This window comes from Meles meles, chromosome 1 (assembly GCF_922984935.1).
Source record: "Meles meles chromosome 1, mMelMel3.1 paternal haplotype, whole genome shotgun sequence".
Lineage (NCBI taxonomy): Eukaryota > Metazoa > Chordata > Mammalia > Carnivora > Mustelidae > Meles > Meles meles.
Window position 1 is genome coordinate 180527357 of NC_060066.1, and position 12079 is coordinate 180539435.

Below are 12079 nucleotides of genomic sequence, written 5' to 3' on the forward strand. Positions count from 1 at the left end.
AGCCAGCCACAAATTAGAGTTGATCTTCCAGCGTCTCCTACCTAGAGAAAGGGCTCAGGACATTCAAATTAGCAACATTCCCTGTCCCAAAGTTGATCTGGCTTCTGAATCAGGTTTGGATTTCAGAAATGTAAAAAAAAGAAAGCATGTAAGAATCCTGATGTATTTCCTCAGTTCAACCCTGTCCACTTACTCTTACCGGCCCCTTTTAATTCAAGACTCTACACAGAGACCATACACATTTTGACTGCTGGCTCCCAGGAACTGTCTCAACTTAGAACACCTTTAAGGAAGGCAGGCTCCCTTTAGGAGGTAGAGGGTGAAACGTGGCAACTCTTCCACAGGAAGGAATCAATATAGCAGAGTCACTCAGGGTAGGAGGTTTCACTAGGGCTTAAATCAGGTTGTCAACCCAAACACAATGGGCTTTGTTACTCCTGTGTAAAGAGGAAATGGAACAGTTTTTGGCCTCCCCAGACTGTATTGTAGGGTATGCAGAATGGCAATTCCAGGCATAAACTTTGGGAGACAAAAATCTGCTTTTGGCTATTCAGTGTTCCCCAGCAAGTTAATTAGCTGTTTCTGAAATGCATGGTAATATTCAGCATTTTCATAGTGAAGCCCATCTTAGTTTTAAGCTTGAGGAAGGGACTGGGTGTATATGAAAGGGGGTCTGCCAGGGAAACAGAGTAGGGCCCTTTTGGCTGGGGATTCTAACACCTGTGATTTATCTCAAACCACACACGCACTGTAATTTCAAGGCATGTTTTCTGGCGTGAACACTCGAGCTGAGGGGCCTGCTGCAGCTCCCTATTTATTTCAGGTGTGGGGAGTTACCTCTGGGTTCAAAAGTCCTTGGGTGGGAAGCGCAGAGAAACTGCGAAATGCCTCCTTAAGAAAAGCCTAACTGTTCAAAGGAAGAAGCCGGGACTGGGTTGTGGTAGCGGCCTGGGAAGGCTACCGGGTGCCATGGGCATCTCCTCTCACCGAGGGGTAACGGTCCTGCCAGTGAGTTTAGGGACCTTTTCTTTATTTGACTACTTATTGCGGGGGATGGGGCCTGTCCCAGCCCAGTTAAGAGATCTGTGGGGAGGGACCGTTCCCGGGGACTTCCTAAGGACCAGAGGAGCGCACGTCCCGCCAAGTGACAGCACGCGCCCCTCTCAGTCCGCTCCCCTCCCCCGCAGCGTCTCCTGGCAGAGGTGTCTCGCGCCAGCTCGTCCCCCCCCAAACCCCCACTCGTCCGGCCCGACCGAGCCTCAGCGGGAGCCCCGCCTGTCTCCGGGCAGCCTAAGCCCCTGAGCGCTCGCCCAGCCTGTCAGTAACCGCCGTTTGCGCTTTCTTTCTTTCTTTTTTTTTTTTTTTTTTCTCCTCTTCTTTTCTTTTCCCCCTCTGCCTTTGTCCCGCTTAGTAACTGGGCTCTGACCAATCACCGCCTTGCCGGTCAGCGCCGGCTGGCTCCTGATTGGTCCGCTTGGGGCGCGCAGCCGTCTCCCGCTCCTTTGCTGGGGGAAGGCAGACAAAAGACGCAGGCTCCGGGCTCCGGCAACCCGGCTCAGCCAATCACCACTCACCTTATCCTCTCTTTCTACCCCCTCCTTCCCTCTCTCCTCTCCCTCCCCTCTTGGCTCGCGTGCTCCCGGCACCGACTCCTGGCGTGCGGCCAGCGCCCGGACTGTACCATTTTGATTGAGGCTGGGGGGAGAGAGGATGAATGATTAAGAAGTCGAAGTGCAGAGAGCGTTGGGGAGAGTTGAAAGCCGAAGTGGAGGACGGCTTTCGAAACGCTTGCACAGGCAGCTGATAGAATCCCCCGTTATCGAGTCGGTATAGAGGGGAAGGAGCAGTAGTGATGTCGCCTTCCCCCCCTGCCCGGTGCGGTTGGGTGGTACCTCAGCGGGGGAGCGTGAGGCGGGGGAGGGTGTCCCTCTCCGCGCCGTTAAAATGAAACTCTAGTGGTTGGAGTCAGGGCAGAGCGTGAGGGGAGCCGGCACTGGCGGGCTTACTTACTGCCCGGCGGGAGCGCCCAGCCGGGCAGAGCGAACTGGACTTTCCGACGGGCCCCCATCTCAAGGCTGCAGCAGCTTCGGTTCCGAGCTTGACTGGAACGGAGCCCGAGTCCCGGCCCCTGAGGGGATCGCTCTCTGCAGACCAGTGGGACCCCGAAACTTGAACGCAATACCCACCCCCCTTTTTATGCCTTCCTTTGTCACTTCCTCACCTTTCTTCCAGCGCGTTCTTTTTATCTCCCTCTCTTCATTCTCCCTTCCTCGAAGGACACAAAAGTGGCTGCCGAGGAAGATTTGGAGGCAGTGGGAGCTTTTCTCTTTGGAGAGCGACTGTGTGGAAGGGATTTTTGGGAAGCTGCTTTTTAACACCTCAGCCCTCTGCTTCCACAGCCCCCCCCCCCCCCCGCCCCAAGCCTCCCTGTACCTCTCTGAGGAGAAAAAGCCCATAGATTGAAAGTTCGGGGGGCATTTTGCTGGGTGCTGTACGAGGAGAGGGGGAGGACCCCATCCTCGTCCTGGTAGTTGGCTGGACTTGCACCGGCCGTTGGAAACCCAGAAGTATATATCCATGTGGGACTTTACAGATCTATATTTTTAGATTTTTAAATATCAGATAAAAAATATATATGCTTTCTATATATTTCCTGACGACCTGCCCCTGACAGCGCGATGTACAATACGGTGTGGAGTATGGACCGCGATGACGCAGACTGGAGGGAGGTGATGATGCCCTATTCGACAGAACTGATATTTTATATTGAAATGGATCCTCCAGGTACTTGGGAGAGAAAAAGAATCTTGTGATGGGTCTGATTTGTATATAACGAGACCTTGGCGGTGTTTTCAGGGCAGAAGTGTTCCTGGCTAGGTTTGGGATGAGGGGCAGATTTGCAGTTAGAGCTGCAGTAAAACTGCTTCTGGTTTATCCGTTTAAAGTTTGCAGTTAGGACCCTGATCCTATTGTCCTGCGAGGGTGGGGGTGGGGGCTGGAGTGGGGGTGGGAGGAAAGACCCGTTTCTTTTACTTCGTGTCGTTCAGGTTTTTGTTGTGCCCTCCTCCCCCCTTTTTTTTCAATTAAAGATTCTTCTACCTGCAAAGGATGCTTTATACCCGAGCCTTGAACTCAGCCTTTTCCTTTGGGGGAATTCTTTAAAGCTTGTCATTTCATACGTTTGTCTTATTTGGTTCCTTGTGTTTCACCTTCGTTAACTTTCTGAAACTGGGTTGCCTATGTGATTATTCATTTTAAGACCCCCTTTTTCTCTTACAGAAACCAAATGCCGGTTAGTAATTTTCAGGGATTGGGCGTTTTTATTCAGTCATGGTCTTAGTCTGAGGTTTTTCTTCTCAAGATATAGTCTCTCAGACAGATCTACATGCAATATTTTATTACTCGTTAATTTATGGTGATTTCACTTAATTTATGAGATAGGGTTTAATGTAACTTCAATTCTTAGAGTAAAAAAAGGGAGGAATCTTCCTTTTTTGTGTGAATCTATGTGATGTGTACATATATGTGATAGGTTCGAATACACATAATGTAAAGTATACATATACTGTATTTTTACTTCAGAGCTTTGTCTGAGACCCTTACAGACATTTTGTGTATCTGGTAAGAAAGGAAAAGGAAGGGAAAATGGAAAAGTTGGGTAATTGTTTTTCTTTAAATTCTAACCTCATTTTATGATTATTAGCTGTCAGATTTTCAAACCCTTTTTTGCAGTTACAGATAGTGCTTTACGTAATGATTTTGAATAAGTAGAGGGCCTTTGTGACTCCTTATTTTTGTTGAGGATGAATTGGTTATGTCTTAAAAATGTGTTGCAGTTAAGCTTACAAAATAAATTGTGTGTCATTGGGGAACCTCAATTATTATAAGACTATGTATTTTTGGAAACCTTTGAAAGGATTGGAGCCCATGCAAGTAAAATGAAGTATAGCTGTTTTGTAGAATGTTTATAGAAATTATTTGTGTCCGTGAGCTGTAAATTATCTTTTTTGTTTTTTTTCCAGTTAGAGTGTTAAATGATGCTATATTAAAAACTCCTATTAAATCAGCCTTTTTCACTCTTTATGATAATTTAGAATTTTTTCTCTTTCCCTTCATTTTGGAGCTTTCTTTATTTGCTTTTGTCATTGTGACTGCAATCCAGATGCAGCTTTTCAGTGCTTTGCAAAGTTTGTAAGATTTGCCACCCATCTATTGTGTGTATTTCCCCCTTTGTTTCCCCCTAACGGTAAAGCATCATTTCTATTAGATGCATTTGTCATTCATGTAAGTGAAAATTTAGTACATCATTGATTCCTCCTGTAAAAAGTAAAGTTAATAATTCTAGATTTTTATTATAAGAATTATATATTCAAACTGCCTCAGAATCACTATATCATAGTATCTTGCCTTGCAGACATACAAAGGGAATTTGTTGGGCGGAGAGGTGAATAGGGAGGAGGGGAGAAAATGAAGAAGGAACTAATGTTTGAGAAATTTGGGCCCAGTGGAAAAATATTGGCCAAGTTCAGTTGAGTTGTCCAAAGTGGTTTTAAAAAAAAAAGTTGACTATTATAATTATGTAGTGATGTGGGTCTTATAAGGTTCTATAGAAAATTCTGATCCAAACGTTGTGCATTTACATAGAAATAAACTTCTGAGTTTAAAATGCTCATCCTTGGATGAAATTTTGCATACTGAGATTCTATTCAGAATATTGGAAATATGCATATGCCGCTCTTTATTACTCATTTTGTAGTCTTAGTGTAGATTATGGTTAGTTATGCCTAACAGCTTTTAATAAAGGAAGCACACTTGAGTATGCTAGGATATTGCCTGTGTTGGGAATGGTTTTTAATGGAAATAATGTGATGCCAGTCTTGTTTTTGTGTGATAAATTAAGGTTTTGAAACACTTAAAACTAAGTAAATTATTAGTGAAGAGGTTGCAGCATGTCTTGTATCTGTCTTCTTCCTACCTTCTATCCCAGCTCTAGCTCTTATTTCATGACTGGACTGCTTTGGTAGTGTTCTAACTGTTCTCCCTGTTTCTACTTTGTTCAGTCCACAGTATTATTAAAGTACCGTCAGATGATTTACCTTCCAGTGGTAAATCTCCCAATGACTTTGAAAACCTTCCAGTGCCTTTCCTTTGCTTATTAAAGAGTCCCAGATTGCTTACCTTGTCATTTAAGTCCCCGGTTTTTTTGTTTGTTTGTTTGTTTTCGTTTCCAACCAAGTTTTCCAGTCTAGTTTCTTACTAGAGTCCATCACAGGTTCTGTGGAAAGCTATTTTATACTTGCTGTTTCTTGAATGTCTGCTTTTTCCTCTTCCAGGGATACTTTTCACTTGTTGAAATCTTATATGTTTAAGATCTACGTTGGATGCCTTCTTTACCGGATATATATTTCCTGATCCCTGATATTAGAAGACATCCTTTCTTTTCCTTTTCTCTTCTAGCACTTCTTAGAACTCCTTTTCATTCTATGAAGTAGATTCTGTTTTTATGTATACTATCCACACCATGGAATTGTCTTCCCATCAAGTTATGAGCTGCTTCTCTTGCTCAAGGTCTTGCAAACAGTAGGCAGTTTAATAAATTTGTGTTGAATTAATAAATATCTAAGGAGCACCATTTCTTTCTAACCTCTAAGTGCTTTTCTACTTACAGTGCTTTTCTACTTACCTTGGTCACCTCATTCCTTGGCTATTGCAATAGCCTAGAGTTAAATAACTTGAATTAGACAGCTATTGACTTAGGGCCTTTAACTGTAATATTAGTATTACAGTTTTAAAAATATGATTTTCATTTACATTTAAGACTGAACCATAAATGCAAAATTGTTACCTATTATTGCTTCTAGTGGTCTCAAAAACTGTTTTCCAAAGGTGTTTCCCTCCAGCCTATTTTTTAAAAAACTACCATTACCATGCATCCTGAAGGTTTTTTTTTTTTTTTTTTAAAGATTTTATTTATTCATTTGACAGAGAGAGATCACAGGCAGAGAGGCAGGCAGAGAGAGTGAGAGGGAAGCAGGCTCCCTGCCGAGCAGAGAGCCCGATGCGGGACTCGATCCCAGGACCCTGAGATCATGACCTGAGCCGAAGGCAGAGGCTTAAACCACTGAGCCACCCAGGCGCCCACATCCTGAAGGTTTTTAATAACTGCATGGACTGCTGTATCTACTGTAATTCACTGACAATGTAAGGATTGGATCCAAATGGAAGTCTGATGTCTTAATCTTTATGTATTTCCCAGAAGCAGTAGAAATAGTGAACAGTTTAGATGAAACAAAAGTTTTTATTTTGGAAATGTTAAAAGTGTGGTACAGAGAATTGCTTTTGAGCATCTTGGTTAGTCCTCTTGTGATTTGGGAATCAGGATTATTCCATAACAGAACAGTTGCTGGGTACACCTTTCAAAGAGCCCAATCTCTTGTATAGGAGCTCTTGGAGGATTACAGATAAACAGCTGATGATAAATTCATGCCCAAAGCTTATAGATTAGTTGTCTGTAAGATAGCACTTTTAGTTTTGACGTTTTTGTTTTTTTTATTTTGGGAAGATACAACAGGTGATTTCTTTTTATAATTTAATGGATACAATGCTTTTAAAGATTACCTATAGACAATTTTCTTTTCTTTTTTTAAAGATTTTATTTATTTGATAGAGAGACACAGCGAGAGAGGGGAACCCAAGCAGGGGGAGTAGGAGAGGGGGAAGCAGGCATCCTGACAAGCAGGGAGCCCGATGTGGGGCTCGATCCCAGGCTCCTGGAATCCTGACCTGAGCCGAAGGCAGATGCCCAACAACTGAGCCACCCAGGTGCCCCGACAATTTTCTTATCAAGACAAATTTCTGAAATTGTAGGGCAGCAACATCTTAGTATAATTAGAAAATTAAAAGTCTTTATTGGCAAATATAAATATAGGAAGGTCTAGAAAAGTGGTTCTCAGGTTTTTTTTTTTTGGTTTGAGTACCCCTTTTATAATCTAAAAAATTGAGGATCTCAAAGAGGTATTTACTAATATTTACTGTATTAGAATAAAATTAAGAAATTTAAAAATACTTAATTCCTTTAAAAATAATAAAATGTTACATGTTAACATCTTTTTTTTTTTTTTTAAGATTTATTTATCTATTTGAGAGGGAGAGTGTGTGTGTGTGTGTAGGGAGGGGGAGAGGGAGAGAGAGAGTCCTCAAGCAGACTGCCGCTGAGTGTGTAGCCTGACAAGAAGCTTGATCCCAGGACCCTGAGATCAGGACCTGAGCCATAGTCAAGAATTGGCTGCTTAACCAACTGAGCCATCCAGGCACCCCTAATATAATTTATTTTAATGAAAAAATAACTATATTAAAAGGAAACAAGTGGGGTGCCTGGGTGGATCAGTCAATTGGTCATCTGTCTTGGGCTAGAGTCCTGATGCCACGACCCTGAGTGGGACTCTTTGCTCAGTGGGGAGCCTGCTTTCCCTCTTCCTCCATCTCCTGCTCCCCCTGCTTGTGCCCTCTCTCTCTCTCTCTGTCAAATGAATAAATAAAATCTTAAAAAAAAAAAAAAGCAATCAAGTGACGAGGGTGGCATTGTTTTACATTTTTGCAAATAACTTTAATGTCTGGCATTTTAATCTTTAATATCTGGCTTAATAGGAAATATCTAAATTCCCATGTCTGGGGTGCCTGGGTGGCTCAGTTGGTTAAGTGTCTGCCTTAGACCCAGATCATGATCCCAGGGTCCTGGGATCAAGCACTGCATCTGGCTCAGTGCTCAGTGGGGAGCCTGTTTCTCCCTCTCCCTCAGCCTGCCGCCCTGCATACTTGTGCTCTCTCTCTATCTCCATGTCGAATAAATAAATAAAATCTTAAAAAAAAAAAAAAGTGTCTGCCTCTGGCTCAGGTCATGATCCGGAGTGCTGCGCTGAAGTCCCACTTCGGGCTGCCTACTCTGCTCACTGGGGTGTCCTCTCTCTCTGTCCTTCACCTTTCACCCTGTGCCTGCGCTCATGTGTTCCCTCTCTCAAATAAATAAAATCTTTTTTCTTTTTTTAAGATTTTATTTATTTATGACAGAGATAACAAGAGAGGGAACACAAGCACTGGGGAGTTGGAGAGGGAAAAGCAGGCTCCCTGCTGAGCAGGGAGCTTGCTACGTGGCTTAATCCCAGGAGGCTGGGATCACAACGGAGCTAAAGGCAGATGCTTAAGGACTGAGCCACCCAGGCACCCCAATAAATAAAATCTTAAAAAAAGAAATCCCATGTCTGCTCATTCAGTCTGTTTGAGATACCACAGGTCTTAACCACTGGTTAAGTGGAAAACTCCACTGTACAGATGTGAGAGAATGAGAGTGCAAAAAGCAAATAATGTCTCAGTAATACTATGAAACTATTTTTGATCCCTTGGATCTTCTGAAAGGCTCTTGGGGATAGACAGGGGGGTGGTCTCTGGACTACACTTTGAAAACTACTAGTCTAGAAGTTACATGCTTTGCAACTACATAGTTTGATGGTCAATCTAGGAAACTATTTTCTGACTTTTTTGAATATAGATGAACAGATTGTTTCAGGAAACTTACTTGCTTACTCTGGCATACTTGGTATTTTCATCGTTTAGATTAAGTAACATTCTGGTAGAGAACTAGCACACTGGCTGCCTCCGTGGTTGAGGAAAATATTTGCTGAGAAACACACTAAAGAAATAGGTCACCTGCCACTATGTGGTCCTTACTGTTAGCAGGTTGGGCATTCTACTGTGGTTGAATTTTTGTCTGTAACTGAACATTTGATGGGTTATTATATAAATCCTTCTCCTGTGTGTGGTAAGATATTTCTTTATGAGCTTAGTGTCATTTTTAAAATGATATTGTAGTGTGGGACAAATGTTAATATAATCAAATGATGTAAAAGCCATGCCAAATTTGTTTGCATTTTCTTATTGAAAAAGATTAGTCATTGCTTTCATTTAACGTTTTATAGTTTAGAGTATACTCAGCTATATTTCATTAGAAGTATATAATTCTCCATTTGATAATGCTTTTAAAATTCATTCTCCTTGTTTTCGTGCTGAATACCTTCATATTTTTCTTAGAATATAGAAAAGATTGGACATGTTTATTTAAGAAGGTAGGTAGAAAAATAACTACAAGTATAATTATGTGATACAATTTTATTGGTATTAAAGGGGGATGCAGTGTGAGTGAAGTAGAAAGAACACAGGCTTTGGAAACATGATAAGGCTTCCAAACCTAGCTTTACTTCTTACCATTACCAAGGTTATATGACTAGGACTTAACCTCTTTCTGCTTGGAGAAGCAGGATGCCTGTGCTCTTTTATAAAATTGATTTAATACTCTACCTTTCAGAATTGTTCTGGGGATTAGATACACTACATCAATGTCTAACACAGTCTTTGGTACATGGTATGGACCCAATTCATTGTAGCTTCTATCTTTTTTTTTTTTTTTTGAGTTTATTTATTTTTTTAGTAATCTCTAATCAACATGGGGCTCGAACTCCTGTCTCCAAGATCAAGAGTCACATGCTTCTCTGAGCCAGCCAGCTGCCCCAATTGTAGCTTATATCTTCTTTGAGCAGGGAGCCCGGCGGGGGGCAAGGGGGCGGGTGTGTAGGGGCAACAGGGAGTCCTACACCGGGCTCAATCCCAGGACTCTGGGATCATAACCCAAGCAGAAGGCAGATGCTTAACAACTGAGCCACCCAGGCACCCATGTAGCTTATATCTTACAGCATATATCTTACAGCATGTTGTTAACACGTAATTATCCCAGGTCTACCTCTTGGAATACTCTTGAGCAGTCAAAACCTTTTGAGTTATCTTGCTCCATTTGTTTTTCCCCCTTCATCCCTGACATTTAAATGGGGGTCATTTTGTTTTTGGAAGAGTTCTTTAGGGTCTCTTCTAATTATAGCATCTCATGAGTCTATGGAAATGTCACTCCAAGTATCCTCTCTTTTTAGTTTCTGTTGTCCTCCTTTAGTTCCTCATCCCACACATTTAAAATGATTCATAATGAAGGTAATAGTTGCTAACATTTGTTGAATATATAGACCAAGCACTATGTTAAATGTTTTTTTTTTTTTAAAGATTTTATTTATTCATTTGACAGATAGAAATCACAAGTAGACAGAGAGGCAGGCAGAGAGAGAGAGAGAGGAGGAAGCAGGCTCCCCGCTGAGCAGAGAGTCCGATGTGGGCTTGATCCCAGGATCCTGGGAACATGACCTGAGCCAAAGGCAGAGGCTTTACCCACTGAGCCACCCAGGGGCCCCATGTTAAATGTTTTTACATGTACTATTACTGTTTGCCACACAACAACTTTATAAAATAGGCACTATTATTACCTCACTTTAAAGACAGGAAACTGAGGCTTAGATGTGTTTAATAACTTATTCAGTGCCTCACAGCTAGCAAGTGGCAGAGCTGGTCTGCCTTGCTAATTCCCTGGTTCTTAACCAGTAAGCACCTCCTAACTGGTTGCTGGGTTTCTAATTTCTTCTCCTCCCCCATAAATTTATCCAGAATTCTTCAGCCACGTTAATCCTGCTCAAATGTTATTTTGAAATAATATAAGGAAATAATCAGCGCTATCCATTTCTTTTAGGCAGAAGCCATATTCTTAAACTAGGCATACATGATCTTTAGTACCAAGTTACATTTCCAACTTAATTATTAATCCTCTATTCTCATTTTTTTAAAGATTTTATTTATTTATTTGACAGAGATCACAAGTAGGCAGAGAGGCAGGCAGAGAGAGAGAGGAGGAAGCAGGCTCCCTGCTGAGCAGAGAGCCCGATGCGGGGCTCGATCCCAGGACCCTGGGATCATGACCTGAGCCAAAGGCAGAGGCTTTAACCCACTGAGCCACCCAGGCGCCCCTCATTTTTTTTTTTTTAAAGTAAACTCTACTCTCAGTGTGGGGTTCCAACTCACAACCCTGAGATTAAGAGTCACCTGCTTTACTGACTGAGCCTGCCAGGTTTTCCCTTCACCCCACCCCCTGCCTGCCCCATTCTCATTTTTACTTTTAGCCCAGTTCCTTGGTATCCACTGCATACCCTTTCTTATTTCCATCCCCAACCTTTTGCTTATGCTGCTGCTTATGTTAGATTAAGCATTATGCCCATCCCACCCCCATCTTCAAATTTGGATCCTTTGCAGGTCCCCTTTCTTTCTTTTCTTCCTCCAAAAACTATAGAATCGAGGGGCGCCTGGGTGGCTCAGTCGGTTAAGTGTCTGCCTTCAGCTCAGGTCATGATCCCAGGGTCCTGCAATGGAGCCCCACATCAGGCTCCTTGCTCTGCAGGAAGCCTGCTTCTCCCTCTTCCACTCCCACTGCTTGTGTTCCTTCTCTTGTTGTCCCTCTCTGTCAAGTAAATAAAATCTTTAAAAAAAAATTATAGCACTGAATCCCACAATTATCTGGGACTGTGGTCTATAGTTTTGATACAAAATCATGTTATGTTAATGACATTTAATTATTTTGTGAATATAATTTGTCTCCCCAATACAAGATCAGTTTCTTGAGGTCGAGCTATGTATTTATTTCTTTTTTTGCTTGAAATACCCTGTTCTTCAATATTTTATTGAAGTCTTAGGCCTGTGGACCCAACCAGTTTCATTTTGTGACTTAAGTTTTAAGTTTGCCTACTGCTTTCCCACCTAGGGCTAGTGTGCTCCTGCTCTCTCTTTCTCTTTCTCTCTCTCTGACAAATAAATAAGTTCTTAAAAAAAAAGATTTTATTTATTTGACAGTGAATAAACCCGGGGAGCATCAGAGGATGAGGGAGAAGCAGGCTTCCTACTGACCAAGGAACGCACTGCAGGACTGCATCCCAGGACCCTGGGATCATGACTTGAGGTGAAGGCAGATGGTTAACCAATTGAGCCACCCAGGCACTCCAGGATAATTTATTCTAAAAAGGGAAATAATGAAAAAGTACAATCCTTAATGTTGTTAGCAAAATGTTTTTGAGTTTGAATTAAAATTATTTTTGAAATTTTGAAGAATTAGAAGTGAATAGTAAACTTTTTAAAAAGTTTGTTAGGCTAGTTGTACACAGCA

General features: G+C 42.2%; 1 protein-coding gene across 2 annotated transcripts in view; it reads left to right on the forward strand.

Moving 5' to 3' along the window:
- Positions 1 to 1939: 1939 nt before the first annotated feature.
- The window catches only part of PIK3R3 (phosphoinositide-3-kinase regulatory subunit 3), a 121756-nt gene continuing 111616 nt past the window's right edge, over positions 1940 to 12079 (forward strand). The window contains exon 1 of one of the 2 annotated variants that reach the window (XM_046016273.1): positions 1940 to 2784. In XM_046016273.1, the coding sequence (XP_045872229.1) occupies positions 2679 to 2784 (106 nt within the window). In that variant the 5' untranslated portion in view covers positions 1940 to 2678. Of the gene's footprint in view, positions 2785 to 8791; positions 8816 to 12079 lie in introns of those variants that run through there. The other variant, XM_046016281.1, reaches the window with a different exon arrangement.